The sequence below is a fragment of the Pinus tabuliformis genome, chromosome 9, assembly GCF_031772625.1.
Source record: "Pinus tabuliformis cultivar Carrire ecotype Pingquan chromosome 9, CPIR1, whole genome shotgun sequence".
Taxonomy (NCBI): Eukaryota; Viridiplantae; Streptophyta; class Pinopsida; order Pinales; family Pinaceae; genus Pinus; species Pinus tabuliformis.
This window is the reverse complement of record NC_142307.1, coordinates 1,266,234,473-1,266,255,678: the sequence shown is the minus strand read 5'-3', so window position 1 is coordinate 1,266,255,678 and position 21,206 is coordinate 1,266,234,473. Positions and strand designations below refer to the sequence as shown.

The 21,206-nt window shown below is 32.3% G+C and overlaps 2 protein-coding genes across 2 annotated transcripts; both read right to left on the bottom strand.

The window, feature by feature from the left end:
* Positions 1-4,980: 4,980 nt before the first annotated feature.
* LOC149153146 (protein SLENDER RICE1-LIKE 1-like) lies at positions 4,981-5,373 on the bottom strand. Its single transcript, XM_089443716.1, has one exon. It carries the CDS (start codon positions 5,371-5,373, stop codon positions 4,981-4,983), a length of 393 nt encoding a protein of 130 aa, XP_089299842.1.
* A 1,373-nt stretch (positions 5,374-6,746) lies between these two features.
* LOC149153145 (uncharacterized) lies at positions 6,747-7,441 on the bottom strand. Its single transcript, XM_089445914.1, has one exon. The coding sequence runs from the start codon at positions 7,319-7,321 to the stop codon at positions 6,827-6,829; it is 495 nt and encodes a 164-aa protein (XP_089302040.1). The 5' UTR covers positions 7,322-7,441; the 3' UTR covers positions 6,747-6,826.
* Positions 7,442-21,206: the final 13,765 nt, after the last annotated feature.

Below are 21,206 nucleotides of genomic sequence, written 5' to 3'. Positions count from 1 at the left end.
TTTTTTTTTGGTCATTTTTTTATATATTTATTATTATTATTATTATTATTTAACTTTTTTTTTGTTTTGTGTTTTTTCATTGTTTTAATTTTTTTAATTTTTAATTTAATTTTATGTTTTCATTATTTTTTTGAAATTTTAATGTTTTTCGGGGTCATGATAAAATATTTTACGCCATTATTTTGAAATGTTGAAATTTTACCCTTGAAAAAAAAAGTGTTATCCCAGCGTCAACACTTTTCGTTTTGAGGGTGTTTTTGGCACAAAATTTACCATTGAAAACAAAAAAGTGTTATTCGAACATCAACACTTCGTTTTGAGGGTGTTTTTTGGATAATTTTTGCACAAAAATTTGGTTTTCATCGCCATTTTTAAAACATGTTGAAAATTTACCCTATAAAAAAAAGGTGTTATACCAGCATCAACACTTTTTGTTTTTAGCACTGTTTTTGATGTTTTTATAGGGTTTTTTGGCCAGAGTTCCCGTTTTAAGTTTATAGTTCCTGTTCCAAAGTTTACTAGTCTGCAACTTGGAAAACCAAGCCAATATCATAAGCTCATATTTTTCCCAACAAAAATATTGTGGATATCTATATTTCCTTTCAAATTGAAATTAAAACTATGAACTAACATAAAACATCGACTAATAACCATAAACATAACATCTACATGAGTTGTGTTTGTTATCAGATAACCAACTCACTTAGTCATACATCAGGAGGAGAATCCACCAAGAGGTGGTTTTTTTTCACTATCATTGTCAAAAGAAGAAATATCATAATTCCCCAAAGCCTTTGCAAGCCTTGTGAGTTTCCTATTAAGCTTGTCAACCTTCTACATGATTTTAGCCATGCAAATTATCAACTCCTATTGTATGCCAACTCTGTCAATAAGAACTCTACCGATTAGAGTTTTGATGTGCCAATTTAGATTGATCCTCTACATGTAGGTTGAGGAGTGAGCTCTAGTAGATATTTCCTACATCAAGAATCTAGTCTCTAGTTTCTCTGTCAACATTTCTATTAGGAATAAGCCTTCTCCCCTATCAAACCTAGTCCTCCACTTCAAAGATAACTCTCTCCACCACTCCAAGGATAATGATTTTGTATCTATCCACGATGGCAAGGGCATAATATTATGCATTGTTTTGATTAGAAATATGAGGATGGGAGTTGGAGGTAGAGGATGGACCCTATCATCCTTTTCTCCCTCCATGATGGGAAGCTGAAAGGAAATTCCTAACCATGAGGCTGAACAACCTAGAGTAAACTACCTTAGGGAAGGAAACACATGCGAGAGCGGAAAAACATAGATCGGCATAGAAAAGGGGGGAGTCAGGGTAGAAAGGGAGGGAGATGAAATAGAGGGACATCGAAAAAGGAAGAAGGACATAGATAGAAAAAATAGAGATAAACTAGGAAGTTGAGGACCTAAAGAGAGAGGCCTAGAGGGTAAGAAGGCTATGCAGTGGCTTAAGGACCAACCCAGAGCACCATGCAAAAAATTCTAAGTGGGATTAACAAGCCGAGAGAGGTCACATAGAACTAGGACAAAATAAAACCAAAATTCCTAAAAAACATTGATACTATCACATCCACCACTGAGGAAATGTTTATGGTAGAGATGAAGAATATTGCAAACCAGAGACTCCTTCTCTACAGTTGCAGTGCACCCAAATTCGTATGTTCTCATCATGTTCTCGGCTAACCAACTTCCAACTGATAATGAATACCAGCCCTACATGCAATGGTATCAACATCCCTTGACTTGCATTTATATCCTAGGTTCCTAAACTTTATTTTCCTTGGAATGACAAGTTTGCAAATGACAACAATTTTTTACATGATCAAAGTATAGGGAGATCCCCTAGTAGCTATGTAAACTATAAGCCACCCTTCCCTAGCATCCTTAGCCTAATCAAACATAAAAATATGCCATTATCCGCCCAAATTTGGTCATGATTGTCGTTTTTTAACTCTACAAGTCATGTTCAGGATGGGTTGTCATTCTCTAGACTCTCACACATCTAGAATCATCATTTCCAACCTCTCTCTTCCACAACATAGATTAAGTTGTAGTAACATGTGTATTGTGAAACACGTAGGGTGCCATTTGGTGGCTACTCCACCCCCTTGCTTTAATTGCTTCACACTCATATCAACTTGTAGAGGTTGCTCCTTCGTATTCGCACCTTCCTTGGGGGGATAGACATGTCTATTTTGGAGTAGGGATTCCTAAATTCTTAATTTAATTATTAATAATTATTAGGTGGATGGTAGGAATTTAACCTCCACTTAATATTCTAGAATATTCTTAATAGTAGTGGCACATCAAAGGTATGGTATTTCTTTTGTTTTACTTAAATTGATTAATTAAAAGCTGGACATGTAGTGTAAAAATCCATGGTATTGTAACAAAGCCTATTTACAAGTTAAGAATATTCATGGTGAATCTCCATGGTTAAGAATATTCTTACATGGTTTTACCAACCATTTCATTTATATGACTGAGCTAAAAGTCAAAAAACCTATTATCCTAATTCATTTTCGTTTTCATTTAGAGCATCCATTCATTTAAAATTTAGATGTCAATTTTTCATATAAATAGTGTTTAGGAAAAGCATTTACCTATTATTAATTCCTTTTAATGTAAAAAACACTTGTAACATCATGATTTTTTGATGATAGAATGCAATTTTCAATTTTAAAAAGGACAAGATTATTTAGGATGCTCTATTGGAGATTATGGTTTTTCTGAATTGTAATGGTTGATAAAGTAGACTTGAAACAGGTGGATAATCTCTCTTTTCATTTCTATTCATATATGCACCCAATTATAAAGAAAACATCATGTAAATTTCTTATAAGTTGAAATCTTCTACCTCTTGTAGCTCTCTCTATGTTTTTATGACAAGTTGTGGCTTCTCCACATAACCAACTTATACCATATTTATAGTAATTTTCTTTTCCAAAAGAATTAGAAGTATTGGTTTTACCCACCATAAAGAATTTATGTTGTATACATTATTTTAATGATAGAAAGTAGTGTTTAGCTCTTCGAATGTTAAAGAAAACATTATTGAACTTTGGTAATAGTTTTTACACAACAAAAAGTAGAATGGATTTTCTTAGTGACATTATTACACATGCCATATACAATGATCTAATGCAGTTATCCATTCCTCCATACAAATTTAACAATGCAGAGCCTCAACATCACTTGTAAGAAACAATTGATTTCTATCACTTGTGTTCTCATCTCCACTCATATGAGAACATGTGCCCTTGTTATTGATTTGTTGATAAGGTTCCATTGTCGACTATTGAACATCTAGACTAACTACCAACATACATTGATTAGTTTTCAACCTAAAACATGTGTATATGTATCTCATATCTCTGACATCATAATACAACTACTGATTAACCTCCCATAGATGTGAAAAATGAAATCATAAAAACATTCTACTTTGAACCATTGCAACATCAGGATGGATTTTCAATACCTTAGCTTATGATATAGAGTTGAGTCTCGCTCTGCTATCTATTACACAACAAATTATTGACTGAGTGTCATCCCATCAAATTAAACTAAATTTTTATTGTTGAAATCAAATTTCATGTAATTTTCCCCAAAAATAGTTACTTTCAGTACTTGCAACCTTGTAAGAATACAAAAAGACAATAGAAATTTTTTCACATTCAAGACCACTGAGTTGTATCCTAGGTACTTATGTTGTTAACTCTATACCATAAACATTGACCCTTACCAGATTATGTTTTGCAAAGAACTCAATGAAAATGTAATCCCCATTTAGACTTAAAAACCAAGAGCTTGCTCCTCTATACAATTTGGGATCTTGCTAACATGGTCATACTCATTACTTTCACAATTTCTTCATCTAAAGAAAAAAACTCCGCGTATACTAAAGCATGTAATCAAAATAGTAAGAACCAAAACCTCCTAGAGTTTTCAAGCATTTTTACAATGAACTTCTACCTTAGTTTATAATAAACACTAAACATGGTCCTCATTGAGGTTGTATGTGACACAGTTGCAATGACACCAAGATGCATGTTGTGACTAGATATAATTGATGATGGAACATTGTTTTTCTAATGCATATCACGCCTAACTCCCACAAGTAGTTCACCATTTTCAACCCTGAAATCAAAGCCGCCTCGATAAGTTATAAAAGTACAATGTGAAGGCTCAAAACTAATTATAGAAAAATTGTGATGGAAATTCCTAAGAGAAACCATGGGTAAACCAACAAAACTCAAAAATTTGAATGCATCTCCTGACACGAATCTTTTGGAACTGACAAAGACACTCCATTTGACCTACTAATTTCACCTAGACATAGTTAAAAGAAGTCATTTCACAACTGCATGAATAAATCTGCACGTGGAAACCATTCATTGTACTTTCCCTTCGGTAAAAAGTGATTTATTCACCGAGAAGGAGGAAATCCCCTAAATTCACTAAAAGAAAGCCACCATTCACTCCAAACCACATACTGAGTACAAGCAGACAGAAGGCTCCTTCAATGAACTTGGCCATCAATGGAACACTTCATATTATTGGTATATCAGTGGTCATGCATCTAGAAACCATTCATTGTACTTTGCCTTTGCCAAAAAAGGGTTTATTTTCCAAAAACGAAATCCCCTCAATTCGCTGCAAGAGAAAACCCATTGTCCACTCCAAACCAGACACTGAGTAAAAGTAGATAGAAGGCTCCTTAAAAAACTTGATAGTCAATAAAACCTTTCACATTACAGGTATATCAATGGCCATATTTGGGAGCTAGCTTGGAAACAAGAAAACCACATTTTTTTATGAAATTCTTCAAATTTAATGGAACTAAATGAAAAACGATAAAAATATATGTCAGATATAGATTCTGCAATGATCCATCTTCAAATGCAAGGCACTGTAGCATTTTAACAAAACCGACAATCATGAGATATGATTGAGTCAGTTAGGTTTCACTTGGAACATCCAAGGCTTTATATCATCCATCTTGTCAGCCATGACGCTTCTGAAATTGAACTCTACATTAACTGATTCGATGAACTGAGCCAACTTCATCCCTATTTCTTGCATCACATCTCTTCCATCGAGTTGTTGGGGTCCAATGGTTATTAATCTCAAAAGAGGCGGCTCGTCGGGCTTGAGAGCCAAGGCCTGAAGCAGAGTTGGCCATTGCAAGTCGTGCATCAAATTCAAGTCTATCACATGGACGTTGTTGTGCCATTCAAAGGCTTCAAGAAAGGTTTGGTTTGTGGTAAAATGCTCGAACTTGAGATAAGGGAAAACCTTGTAGAAATGGTGGTAGAGAATCTCATATTGTGCATTTGTCTGTAACATGATGGATTCCACTAGTTGTCTTCGCTAAAAGGGTGAATCACAAGCAAGGAATTAACATAAATTCAGAATCCCTTAGTTGTGTCTTCAACTTTGGTTGGTCACTTTTATGGCTTGTTAAGAAACGTAGCTGACTACTATCGGTCTACAATCTGATGGTAGGAGATATTGATATTTCTGTCATCTAACACCAAATTCAATGACACAAGTAGCATGGGAGGGGAGTTCTTCGCAAAGGAATGCCTTACAACGTAATTATTATACTGTTGAATAAAAGTGAAGATCTCATTTTTCATGTATAATATAAAATATATAGTTTTTTATAAATAATAAAATAATAAATAAATATTAAATAGTAAATATGAATGGAAGAATAGAAATGGAAGTAAGTAAATTATAATTTACTATAATATTGAATAAAAATGTTTGTTTTTGGATATCATAGAAAATATGTAATTCTTCTAATAAAGAACAAAGTAATAGGTACACATTTAATAGTAAATAAGGTTAGAAGGACACAGTAAAAATAAATCATAATTTATTATAATATTAAATCAAAATAAAAGTCTGATTTTTTTAAGTATAATATAAAGTATGCAATATTTTTATAATTACAAAACATTGGTTAAATATTTAATAATAATTAGAAAATCAAATATTATATAATAGATTATAAATATAATAAGTATACTTTATTGTGTTTAAAAAACATAAATTAAATGATTTAAACACAAATTAAATGATTTGTGTGGAGTTTATTAGATTATTATTAAAAAATTTATGAGAAAAGTTGAGATCCCACAAAGTATCTCAACAACATCCCGTATATAAATAAATCATTCTTATATCATTAAAACTGACTCTAAGCTAAACCAAATCATTCTTATATTCATTAAAACTGACTCTAAGCTAAACCACATAACAATGTGAGATTCTCCCCTTCTTTGTTTGAGGGTAAAAACGTGGTGTATTTCATTCAATATGCTATACATGCTTTCAATATAGCATATAGGACAACGTGTGAAACAGCTCATTTTTGGATGCCACAAAGTGTTTAGAATATCCAGTATATACCGAAGGTAGATCACTCTAGATTATTTGCCAAAACGTGCTTCTGACCAAAGAAGAAAACGAAACACAGGGCACTCTCATCACCTGCTAAAAGTTGCATGAAATTGGAGAACATGAAAACGGAAAATGTTCCATGAAATTACATCATTTCATATATATTGTATTCGGACTCCTGTAATGTGTGGTGTGATAGATTTGAGGGCACACAACTTTCAAAATTTCCAAGGCTGCACATTAAATTTTTGTCTTCCAATTCTCAGAAGGATATTTTATTTCATATCTACCTCAAATTTACAACTCGTGGATGCGTACTTAACAAATAATAAAATAATATATATCAGTCAGAGCTACAAGGTTAGCTATCCATAAATTAGTAATCTGTAAGCTAAGTGCTCCTGGCAAGCATCTCCTGATATTGCCGATATGACCGCTGTTTCTCCAATCGGAAACTCGCGTGAAAACTAGCAATGAAATCATCGGCCAACCGATCAATCTCTTCATCCAGATTGGGCGCATCTTCATTAATTCTCTTCAGTATGAAAGTGGAGACAGGATTTATGGAATCATCATCGTTATTATTGCATGCGCTGCAGTCATCATAAGGAATAAGCTGTCGGTCATATGAATCAGTGGCGTAAGAAGAAGAAGAAAGGACGTTGAAGGGCTTCTTAAGTTTGGGGAAGGAGTGGGACAAGTGGAGGAGAGACCTATAGTAATTTATTGTGATGCCTCCATAGGCGCGCGTTTTCTTCTTAAGCACCTCCAACACAATATCCTTCGCTTTACCCACGTCCGCTTTGAGGTGATGTGGTGCAGCCTTGGCCACCGCATGGCTCACCATCTTCACTATTTCAGAGGGCACAATCTTTGCAGGCTTCATGATGATCAATTAATCACTTTTTCTGCTGTGCGACAGATAACTCACTGTGAATGAGATGCAGAGATGAGGAAGATGATTGCAGAGCACTCACTCACTCAACTCCGAACGGAGAGATGGAGCGAGATGGGGAAAATATGGTTGGTGTCAAAGTAAGGGGAGCATTATTAAATGAAGAGTAAAGGTCAGAAACGCAACGAGGCAGAAGCACGTGTAAAAGGTGGCGAGAAAAAGTGTTATATAGCAGTACTGCGTTGTCTAAATCAAATCTCACTTTTATGCGTGCTCTCCACTTCAACAATTTGTCAGTATTGAGTTTGTCGGAAAAACAGAGTTAGGTATTCAGCGCGCTTCAACTTAATGACAAGATTCGACTTCAATCAATGGGGGATTCAGATTCCAAAATCGATTATGCTTTTCGTCAGTAGCTCACCTTTCTGCTGATTTACTATTGCGCTATATCAAGTCCCAGATGAAAGTGGTGGTAAAGAGATGTTGACAAAGTGGTTGTAAAGAGATGTCTCAAATGAAAGTGGTGGTAAAGAGATGTTGACCTGTGTGTGCCCACTGCCCACTTACGACGGTTGTGATGAATTCAGAAAGCACCGAGCAAAGCGTAAACGAGACGACAAATTTTAAAATACAATTTGCTTTATAATGTTTAAGGTGAATTTCACATAAGGCATCTCAACTGGTTATGGCCGTGCAATCGATGACGGTGAGAAGACCAGTGTTCCACTTTTCCCCGGTGAGAAATGTACTCAAAGTGAACAAAAAGCAAACAAATGTAATTAAAAGTAAACCAAAACAAATATACATATGTTTCACGCTTACTAGTAGTATTAATACTTATTTCTTACTATAATTTTATATGTTATTGAGATTCATGTTTTTTTTTTTCATTCTATATTTTTTATGATATCTATATAAAAGTGTTTGGTGTGCTTAGTGGAGATTAATTGCTTCTATTCTAATTTAAGTAAAGTAATTGAAAATTGGATTAAATTTGATAGATATTTATTTATAATTTTTATTTAATTAAATATTGATAATCTATTTTTTTTTAATTTATTGGATTTACAAGTATGTTTCATATATTTATTTTGCTTATTAGTAGTATTAATACTTATTTCTTATTATTATTATAATTTTATATGTTATTGAAATCAATACTTCTCTTTATTCATACTATTTTTTATGATATCTATATAGAAGTGTTTGGTGTGCTTAGTGGAGATTAATTGGTTCTATTCTAATTTAAGTGAAGTAATCGAAAACTCAATTAAATTTGATAGATATTTATTTATGATTTTTATTTAATTAAATATTGATAATCTATTTTTTAGAATTTATTGGATTTACAAGTACGTTTCATATATTTATTTTGCTTATTAGTAGTATTAATACTTATTTCTTACTATAATTTTATATGTTATTGAGATCAATACTTCTTTTCGTTCATACTATTTTTTGTGATATCTACATAAAATTGTTTGGTGTCCTTAGTGGAGATTAACTGGTTCTGTTCTAATTTAAGTAAAGTAATTGAAAATTGAATTAAATTTGATAGATATTTATTTATGATTTTATTTAATTAAATATTGATAATTTTATCTTTTAAATTTACTGGATTTAGGAGTATGTTTTTCTATATATAATTTTAAATAGGCACACCTCTAATATCTTATATATAAATAATTCTAAATAAGATTGCAAAAAATTGAATAAGCTATGGATAAGCATCACACTATGCAACACACTATGCAACACCTGGACTCCAAGATAAACATAAACCAACCCACAAGTCTTTGGATGCCCTCCATCTCCACTACCATCATGTAATTCTACTCTATGCATACTCAAACTTAAACCTTGAACACTAAAATGTAAAGGATAAAGATGGTGACTTATTGTGCACCCTAGAGGCATGAGTTAGCAACATGCTATATAAAACACTATATAAGAACAACTAAACAAATTGAAAGATATTGCAAAGCAACCATACAAAGAAATAAGAGGAAAAATATCATTTCCATTGCAGAATATAAATATAAGAAAACACAAACAACATAAATTCACTGCCATAGAAGAGAGGCATAAAAGGAGGCAGCGTATAAAACTGACGAAAATGGCATGCTAAAAGAAAAATCAATGAAAGCTTGATATGAACAATAAAACCAGCTCTGGAATGACAGAACCAGCCACTGAAATCCAAGTTTTATATAAAAAATGGAATGACCCTTGGAAGGAGGATGGAGCGGCTGCTTTTACCTTAATAGAAATTGAAGTGGTTGCTTTTTCATTATCTGAAATTGAGGCAGAAAAGCAGTCTTCTGGAATAATCTCGTCGTGCACAGAAATTGAACGTTGCATTGTTGTCTTTATATGGTTGTTTAGTTTGAGTGTGGAATCATTACTCATTACATTACCGTCACGTTGCATTGTTGTCTTTATATGGTTGTTTAGTTTGAGTGTGGAATCATTACTCATTACATTACCGTCAACCATCAGGTTTAGTTTGAGTGTGGAATCATTACTCATTACATTACCGTCGGGTGTAGTTTGAGCATGGGAATCATTACTCGTTACCCATTACTGCAACATTATATGCATCATTTGGCTTTAATATAATCTGTTGTGTCTTGAATACGGTGATAAAGTGTCGTCTGGATCGATACAATCTGCTCGAGGAGCATAGTAATTTATTTAGCTAACCATTATTTAAATCCTTACTTCGTGGTTGGTATGCACTTCATCCATAATGACCATATTATGATCCGTGGGTAGTAGGGGTATGATATGGAATTTTGGCATAGATAGATAGATAGATAGATAGACTGACTTTTAAAATTTTCTAATGTACTTGAATTATGAAGATTTCAGACATCAAACTTGTGATTTTAGATAAAATAGAGTGAAAAATCATAATAAAAGAACTTTCAACAAATAGCATAAACTTGAAATTTTCTATGATACAAAATTTGAAATTTTCTATAATACAATTTTCATGAGAAAATAATTTTTCATCCATTATTCTAAATTAGAATGGTTACTTGACATTCACATTTAAAACTCATAAGAAATAGGATGATACTTCATTATTGATTTGTGCCACTACCATAATATGATCCTTTATTTCACATCAAGGAATTACCCTTCTTATTATCATTAATTTGTAACAATCATCTAAGAAGATTGAGATTTATACTAGATACATTATTCTCCTTTGTGTAAAATTGATACAAAACCATAATTAAATTTTAATCAAAATAAGATGGTTAATTAAGAAACTCTATTAAAGAGATAAGATTGAGTGTAATAGAGAGTACATTGCCTTGGACCTTATATATATATATAATTTTTTGTTTTACATAAATTATTCATGTTATGTTTTAGATTCAGAGTGCTACAAATATCATCCCAAAATTTGTGTTCTCATTAAATGGATGCCTAATCATTAAGCAAGGACGTTCTCAACCCAATTTCATCCATTAAAGTGCCCATGTCATTACTCCTAGTATCGAGAAGGGACATCACAAGACTAGGGCATGACATCATCATGGTGAACAGTGTATTGTCCCCTTAAGAGGGGTCCCATGTCATCACCATCATCAAACATCCTCAAAACTAGGGCAACTTCCATCAACCAAGTGCAATGGTAGCCTATGGACATCTTGTCATCTCGAGGGTGTGTCTACTCTCAAGGTAACATTCTAGCTCTTAATAATAATGTCCAAGAGGTAAGTGAGGGTGTCATCAACTGTGTCAAGTCATCCCAAGGTCAACCTTCCTCAATAGATGCCCAACATTCCCTGTCAAAGTGACCTTTGAAATAATCAAGTGGGATGGACTTCCTCTATGGAGTGTTGGAGAAGCATCATAGAATCCCTCAATGGATGGAAGTTGTACCAAGGAGTAAATATCTAACACATACTCACATAATCATATGAGATAAGCATCATGGGTGCAAGAACCATAAGAGTACTAGAATCAACCATATTCAATGTTAAAAGCATCAAAGTACTTCAAAAATGCATCATATTCAAATATCTTCCTAGCTTATGATTTGTATACAAATTATGATGCTTTAGTATGGGAGGGTTATTAGATGACATTGTTAGGCTCTTCCAACCTTAAGGGAAGGAACAATTCCTAGGCTCACCCTTTCAGAAGATAGGTGAAAAAGGGAACAAATGTATAACCAATAGTAGTCTAACATCCAATTTAGCATGTGATCCATATTAGAATTCTCTTAAATATTAAATGAAAGAACCTAATATAGAAATGGTTAATATACCTCATAATATATGACCCACCTTCATCAAAGGAGCAAACCAATGGAATGGAATCATTGATTAGAAATTGGATGAGAAGCATCTAAGATTGGTTTTCTGTGGATCATGATAGTACTACTAGTTAGAAAACTATGTCATAGGATAAAAAAAACTATTTGAACCCAGACATGTCCCTCCTATGGTTTATGTATTAATAAACATATAATCCTTCTATATCCTAGGTACATGTGCTAATAAGCCTTATAACCACTATTGTCCCCATAATAATAACCTTTATGGTCTATTTGTTATTAAACCTAATAACCTCTATAATCCCTTTGTTATTGATACCTTATACATGTTATAAACACTAGAGTCCTTATTTTTAATAGCCCTTATAATCTTTATGGTCTATTTGTTATTAAACCTAATAACCTCTATGATCCCTTTTCTATTGATACCTTATACATGTTATAACCACTAGAATCCTTGTTTTAATAGCCCTTATAATCCTCATGGCCTGTACAATAATAATTTCTTTGGTCCACTTGCTAATACCCAATATGACCCTCATGATCCTTGTGTTAACAATTCCAATTGTCCTCTTCCTAATATCCCCTATAACCCTTATGATTATTGTGCTAATAATCCCTAAAAACCATATTGTTGATGTTCTAATAATTCATATAACACTTGTGCTCCCCATGCCAGTAACCTTACTTATAATACTTGTAACCATTATGGTAGCCATGCAAATAAATTATGTACACATATAATCCTTATGGTATGTAAGTGAATAGCCTCTAAAACCCTTATGGCCTTCATGATAATAAGCTTATAACCCTTATAGCATCAATGCTAATAATTCTTAAAACCCCTAAAGTCACTGTGCTAAAACCATCTTGAAATCTTCATGATACTTATAAAATTCTATAATGGATTCCAAGCTTTATTAAAACCAAATGGGTGCTAACTAGACTTCCATTGTATGTGTGGGGAACATCAACAATTACCTTATTGTGGCCATATGTTTCACATACAAGCTTCATTTAATGCACCTAATAACTCTTTGGAAAGATATCAAAGAAGAACAATATTAGCATTGGTGTATAGCAAAAATTAATATCATATGTAATAGAGCACAAAAATTATTGTTTCGACCCAAAAATTGTGTAAGACTTTTCATGACTCAAAATTTTCCAAAATAAGGACCATTTCTAGATTGTCCCAATACAACCCATTAGATTAGTTGTCACAAATTATATTATTCCCATACCATAACATCAATAAAGTGATATATATTCTATAGGGTGATAGCATGGAGTTGGGTTACACTTTTTGGAGAAATGAGGGCACATTTGGTGAAAAAGATGCTCGATCAAGTAATTTTAAATGCTCGATCGAGTTGTTGAGGTGCTTAAAAGTAGCTTGATCGAGTTTTTTTCTAACTTGAGTTAAAGGCTCGATCGAGTTATATTTTTTGATCGAGCGTTATTTCTTATTAAAAACCCCAACCGCAACCCACACAATTCATTTCGCTTAGATCACGAGAGGAAAAGGATCTCGACGGAAGATTTCTAAGCTCGAGATGGAGGAACTCAATCCAGCTACCTATCAACCCTGCCAACGACCCAGAGGCTCAAGCCAATGAACAAAAAAGACAAGTATACAATTTAGGTGAAAAAAATTAGTAAAGCAGAGCTATCCTTGGACCCAAATATACAAAGAGAGTTATACATGAATATAGTACTAGGACCAGAATCCAATCCCTATACAACTACAACTGGAACTTACAAAGTGAAATAAAGATAGATAAACCAACCTCAGAGTCCATTCTTTTCTTCAAGATTCAAGTGATACATACACTTTTCTCATTAGCATCTAATTTAATTTATTCTCTAGGTGCCAATTCAGTGGCCTGCAAGTAGAGATGAAGTATGGAAGGTAAACATACCTCATACACATCTTTTCGAGGAGAAATCAAATCAGAACTAGATGGTGGTGAATCGAGATAAGATCATTTTTCCCAACAAAGGAACTCATTTCCACTATGGAGCTGACAAGTACATTGTTTCCCTTGCAAAAGTATGACATTTTTGTGATTTAGGATCACTTTTCCTTCTGGCCAGGGTAAATATGTCTACTTTGATTTTATTTATATGATGCAATTCTTGTACAGGATGGAGCTTCAAACTACATGAAGGGGTTAGTGCTACTGTTGTGTTACTTTGACATTGCATCATGCTTCTTTCTGTTGAAAACACCCCTCACAAAGGGTAGGGATTTGCTTTGAGGGATTATAAATATCCTAATCAAATTATTTATAATATGTGTTTTTTCATTTCTAATAATATTTAATGTATTATGTGCAGGACATCGTCATCACCATCATGCTATAAACACTGCAATCTTGGAAGAAATAGTTGTGACAGAAACAATTTGAATCAAAATATCCCCTTAACACTGCAATCTTGGATGCAAATTTTATGAATCAAAATATCCCCTTAACACTTCGAAACTCATTACTCATTTGCAGTGAAATTTATATCAAGTGATCAGATGTCGTGGAGTAAACTTGTAGCTTTATCCATTTCCTGCTGCTGATGTCAAGGAATAACATTTGATGTACATTAAGAAACTTACTCTGGGGAAACATATCCCGTAGTTCCTAAAATCCAAGTGCATATTTCACCATTCCACTTTTCATAAGCAAGTTTGCTAGCCCAAAATCAGACACTTTGACATTGTAATTTTTTAAACAAAGTCTTTTGGTAGAAATCACATGAGATAGTTTTTTTGGTCGACGCGTTTCGAACCAACAAGTGTGGTTCATCATCAAGACTAGATGAAGAGACAGACCACGGAAAAGGCTTAAATAGAGAGCAATGTAAAGACGTAATTTCAAGTAACAACTATATTTGAACAATAATGTTTAAATTATAATATTAATTTATTAATATATTAAAAACAAACATTATTAAGTAAGAGTTATATTAAAAGGCTAGTCTTTGAAAAAAATATTTAAATAATGATATTATTTCATTAATTTATTAAAAATATTAATAGGTAACGACTATATTAAACGACTAGTTTTTGAAAAATAATATTTAAATTAATTTATTAAAACTGAATATTACTAGTTCTTGAAAAATAATAATTAAATAATGATATTAGTTTATTAATTTATTAAAATATTAATATGTAAGGGCTATATTAAAAGGCTAGCTTTTGAAAAAATATTTAAATAATGATATTATTTCATTAATTTATTAAAAATATTAATAGGTAACAGCTATATTAAACGACTAGTTTTTGAAAAATAATATTTAAATTAATTTATTAAAACCAAATATTACTAGTTCTTGAAAAATAATATTTAAATAATGATATTAGTTTATTAATTTAGTAAAATATTAATATGTAACGGCTATATTAAACGGCTAGTTTTTGAAAAATAATATTTAATTTTTTTTTATTAAAACAAAATATTACTAGTTTTTGGAAAATAATATTTAAATTGTGATATTAGTTTATTAATTTATTAAAAACAAATATTAATAAGTAACCGCTATATTAAATAGTGAGTTTTTTAAATAAATAAATAAATAATCAAAGTCAAACTTTCAAGGAGGGGAGTCAAAAATTATAAAAACGACTGAAGACCCTAATCTAGACAAAATCATTTGATAAATAAAATAACTAATGGAAATAAAATAAAATAAAACAAAATATACACAAGTCTATATATATATATATAAAACAGAAACACACACACACACACACACACACATATATATATATATATCCAAAGAAAAACAATCAATGAATAAAACGGGGTCAACAATAAAATATGGGGCTCATGCCCATTAAACAAATAACAAAAATACTAAAAGGTGTTAAGAATGAATATGATGATAAAAAAAAAAAAAAAAAAAAACAAAACAAAAAAACAAAAAAAAAAAACAAAAAAAAACTCTAATGAAGATTAAAACAACTACAAATACTATACCAACATAGATAAACAAAATAAAATTATAAAGAATAAAAATAAAGAAAATAAATAAATAAATAAAAAACTAGGAGGACAAGAGAGGGACGCAACTTCTACTAATATTCTAACCATCATCTCTATTCAAATTAATGGGTCTGTTTTCAATTAGGATGTTGTTGGACTTAAAATTCACCTTCTTTTTTACTTCTTGAGTTTATTTGTCAATTACTTTTTTAAAGACCATTAAATGAGATGAATGCCTAATGAGAAACGACGAGGAGTGGTTTGAAGGCTAACCCATTGGATGGATTCCTATATTATTGAGAGAGGACAGGATCCAATTGGTAGATGCTCTTCAATGACCATTGTGCTTGCTAGAATTGCATGGTGTTTCTGTTCCATGAATGCTCCAAATGATCTTTATAGCATAATACAATTGTGGGTTTAGATGTTTGAGTCCTTATCAATGGACGAACAAATTATTTGTGAAGTCTTTAACATGGTGGAGTGGGATGGTGACTGAATTATCGATCATGCTAGCAATCTTGGGCCAGAAAAAGTGGCAGCCTTGGACATTGTAAATCTATTATAGGTATTCTAATATTAGGCAGAAATCTCTTGATATTGGTTAGTGGTGCTCCTAGTGCAATCAAAGAGATGTATGTCTTGAGTTCAAGTAAAATTGCATAGATTCTAATTTCTATGTGAGCTTGTAGAAGGCCAATATAAAACATATGTGAGTTTTTGATGCAAATTTAGATTTGGAAAGATAGTCATCATATTGTTAGCTATCATATTTTTCATGAATTAATGTTATTTTATTTAGCTTATCTAATGTCATCTACTAGTATTTTTTCAAAATATATCAAATATTTGCTATTGGAACTTGAAACACCATCTTTGAAGATTAAGAGGCAATCTATGTTGGAAAGGTAAGTGATTTCTCTTTATCTTGTAGTTCTGAATGACATTTTGTTTACTAATTTTTATTTTTGATGATGTTTTATATGGCGTTTCCTTTGCAACATTTGGTGCAATTGCTAGTTCTACTCTATGCATACTCAAACTTAAATCTTGAACACTAAAGTGTAAAGCATAAAGATTGTGACTTATTGTGCACCTATAGGCATGAGTTAGTAACATGCTATATAAAACACTAATATATAAGAACAACTAAACAAATTGAAGGATTATAAGAAAAGTGATTTGTATGGTTTGTCTACAAGAAATAACAATTTTCTATTATATTTTGAGAGTTTTTATGTACTTTCTTTAGTGTTAGAATAGTGGTGATAGATCTATGTTTCTATAAAATGTCTTTATTTATTAGTTTGATTATATATTAGCTCTATTCATGGTTGGATATGGAAATCCCAAATGTGATTTTATCAAGGCTAGGATATGTTGGATACATTCATACTTGAATCTAGACCTAATCGGGTTTGGGCATCTCAAGTGTTAGGGTACAAACAAAATAACCCCCGCGTTCCTTGTCGAAAGATTACAATTTTCTTCAAAATGCATGCCCTATATACTAATTAGAGGAAATTTCAACCTAAAAGTGGTCTCCTAAAGAAAAATCAAGAAATGAATAAAAAAATGCTATGTAGACAATTTTTTAATATTACTTTACCTTTATCCATGTTCCACAATATTTATTAGCACAAGATTTAATAAAAAAAATTAATATATTATTTATATTTTTTTACTTTTATTGAAAGTCCTCAATATATGACATTTTTATCAAAATAAATGCCTATATATATTATATATTTATTAGCACGAGATTTAATAAAAAAAATTAATATATTATTTCTATTTTTTTACTTTTATTGAAATTCCTCAATATATGATGTTTTTATCAAAATAATTGCCTATATATATTTTATATTTAAATTTAATTTTCAATATTTATATTTTTTATTTAACTATCTATATATATTTTATATTTAACTAATTTTTTTATAATTAGATTGTCTTTCAAATTAATCATATTATTAAGATTTGGTCAACCTTTCAAACCATCTAATGTGGTTCATACTTGGGATATAGGTGAAAAAATCATTCAAAATTTGAAACAACAGAGATACATTTGGTCCCAAAGTTAGTCGTTAGGAATTAGCCATTAGAAATTAGCCATTAAAAATTAATAAATTTATGACTGATCACTTGATTAATCAACGATTTGTGAGCATGCTGCTGACATCAAGCATGGCAGGACCCGCTCCTTTGCCTTGGTAGAGCATGCAGATAAATATAAGCATCACATCAGCATTGAGGAGGCCCAAGTCATTGCTAGGGTTAGTCATTTCCATCATTGTAAATTGAGGGAGGCCCTAGAAATTGAAAAAAGGCCCAATAATTTGAATAGAGATGACAGTTTGAATATTAGTAGAAGTTGGGTCTCTGCCATGTCCTCCTAGTTTTTTAGGCTTCTTTTCGGGATTTATTTTGTTTTTTTGTTTATCTATGTAGGTATTGGCGTCCTTTTTATAGTATTTGTTGTGGATTTATTCTTCATTAGAGTTTATTTTCTTGATCCTTCATGTTTTTTTATGTATTTTATCATTCTATTCGTTCTTAACTCCTTTTAGTACTTTTTCTATTTTTTTAATGGACCTCAACCCCATATTTTTTTATTGACCCTATTTTATTTATTGATTACTTTTCTTACAAATCCTTAGACTTCTTAAGGATTTATTCTCTACCATGGGTATGACTGTTAACACTAACAAAACAAAAGTTGTGATTATCAAATCCAAGAAGGACACTTACGCTAATTTTATGTATGACAATAGTAACTTGGAGGAAGTGTCTTCTTACAAGTACCTAGGAATTTATATTCATCATGAGCTCAACTGGAACTATAGCATTGAGAAAAGGATTAATGGGGGGTGGAAAGCTTATTTTGGTCTTGAAAATAATTGTCAAACGATAAACCTCGTAATGTGGGATAGAAAGAAGTTCCTCTTTGAAACTTTAGTCACTCTTGTTATCTTATATGGATGTGAGGTTTGGGGTTGCAACATCTCTAGAGAATCCTAGAGAAAGATTGAGAAATTCTAGAAGCATTTTATAACGTATAACCTCAAAATTAAAAGCAATACACCCTATCTTATTCTCCTTATAGAAGTATAGCAGAAGTATAGCAACTGGCAGCAGAATGAAAAGCCAAGATATTATTTTTCAGAAGTTAGAAGAAGGAAATTCACACAATCTTGTGATGCAGAGGAAAGAGCAGCTGTTAAACATAGCTGTAGTGAATTATGCAGATATTGGACAACTATTGAAGACTGAAGCTAGAGGAGAACAACTACTGAAGGTTGATATTAAACAGTTATTGAAGATTATTGACCTTGAAGAAAGCCAGAGTAAAGAAGGACTAGAGACAAATGTTGCAGACAATGAAGTTAGTAAAGATCGTGTAGAGCTCTTGGGAGAAATTCCAAATGAGATGGAAGATTTGTGGCATGAGTCAAGTCTTTTGGAGAAGAGGTAAGGAAACCAAAGAATAAGTGATCAAACTACACAACCAGAACTAATGAGAATGAAGTTGTCATGGAAGACAAATATGGGAAAGAAGATGTCAAAAATGTTGGCATAATGAGGAAACAGGGTAAAGCATTTGTGTTTGATAAATTGATTGATTCTGGTGAATATTTGTATGCAGGAACAAGGCAATGTGAAGTCAATTTGAAACAAGGAGTTGATTCTAAAGATCAGATCGAAGTAAGGAAGGGTGAGATCAGAATGTCTCAGAAATATGGAATGATGTTGAATCTATAGTATGGAATTGTTGAACTAGAGATGAGTTCAAGAGATGATAGTGACAAGATTACTATTGTGCTACAGGGAGTTATTGATGAAGAAGAGGCTGAAGATGACATTTCAGAAGCAAACAAGTATGATGCCATGATCCTTAAGGGTGCAGAAATTAAGTTACTAGAAGAAGGAGTATTCCAAGTATCTAAGCAAGCATGAAGAATTCTTAGTTTTCAAGGAATTTGTGGAGTTGTGGTATACTGAGAATTGAAGTAAGAAGAGGTAAAGCCATGAATGAGAAACCAGAAGAAGGAACTGGAATTATTGCAAGGGATCAATGGAGAAGGTATTTGTACATTTCATAATTGTATATGGAAAAATATTGGCACAAGGATTATGATGTTCTTATCCAAGAACATGTCCAGTTGCAGGAGGATAGTATTGATCATCTAAGAAGTGAAGTGGACAAAGAAATTGATGATTGTGGAGATTCATACAACAACATTCCAATAAACTAAATATAGGACAAAATAAGGAAGGAAGATTGGCTGGAAGAAAGGTGCAAGTGAAGGTAAGGATAAACTGCCAATTAAGGTGGGGAAGTCTGGCATAAATTGTGATGATGAGAAAAAAGTAGTAAGATATATGGAAAATACAGCAATAGATAGTGAGAGCATAGCTAGTGGGGCAATGCAACATAAAGTATGGAGACCTAGAGAACAACAAACAACAACAACAACCAAGGACAGACTACCGAACAAAGTATGGGATCCAGGAGGACGCAGATCAGAAGCACATGATTAGGAGATCATGATTATTTTTAACCTTGGGAGTTTGATGCAGGAGCATCTAGACCTAGCCAGAAATGTGATGGTGTGGTCACATGTTGTGGCTAATGAAATTTTGGAGGAAGACTTGGTTGTTTAATTGTATTAATTTCAAATTATATAAGTGGTTAATTGTTGCCTAATTATAAACAGAATTGGGAATGAAATGGAAAATTATCCATCCTACGTGGAGATCAAGCCAATTAGCTATATTGATTAGTTAGAATAGGATGTGATTTCTAAAAATATTGTGAAGTCCTTCATTTGTGGAAGGAGATGGTTAGCTTAGGCATATATTTATTTTCCTGTCTTTTCTAGAGACAGATAGAGAGGGGAGAGAGAGAGAGGATTACGAGGGAATTGTAAGCGTACGAGAAGATTAGGAACATATGCCACTAATTGAAGAATCAGGCCAAAGAGGAAGGATTTAGGAGAGCTGAATAGTGTGTGGATTGTAAATGAAACAGAGGTCTTTTAATTTGTGTAATCAGCCAAGGCGAGACTCTGTAATCATTTTATGTTGAATGAATGATATTACTGTGTTTATGATTGATTATCGGGCCTGCGGAAACCCTCGTTGTGCTTTTGTTTCCTTTGTATTTAGGCTGGGTGATTATTCCTTTATTTTGTTATGATTAATGCCTAAATCGTATGTTTGATAGAAGTCGAGACTCTCTTTTAAATATTATTGTTTGATATGGGTCGGAGAAGTCTTTTTACATGGTTTTGGTCCTGCAAGAGAAAATCCCATTTACACTAAGAATCGTTGCAAAACACCAGACCAGATCCGAAATCCATATTTGAAATCTTATAAAGGTTGGTGTGTATCCAGATCGGGTTCGAAAGACTGATCAGATCGGTGCATTAGAGTGGAAGGAGCCAACCAAGTGGACATTGCGATTTGTGATTGTGCGATTAAATCGTAGCCATTAGATCACGATCATCCATGACCATTGGATCGTGGAAGCGGTTTCGTAACAATGAAGTGGTTTTTGGGTGAATGAAAGGCCGTAAGCTATATTGAAGGACAGTCA

Bases quoted from the DNA above. Each gene is read 5' to 3' on its own strand.
- LOC149153146 (XM_089443716.1), bottom strand. From the start codon at position 5,373: ATGTTACAGACAAATGCACAATATGAGATTCTCTACCACCATTTCTAC.
- LOC149153145 (XM_089445914.1), bottom strand. From the start codon at position 7,321: ATGAAGCCTGCAAAGATTGTGCCCTCTGAAATAGTGAAGATGGTGAGC.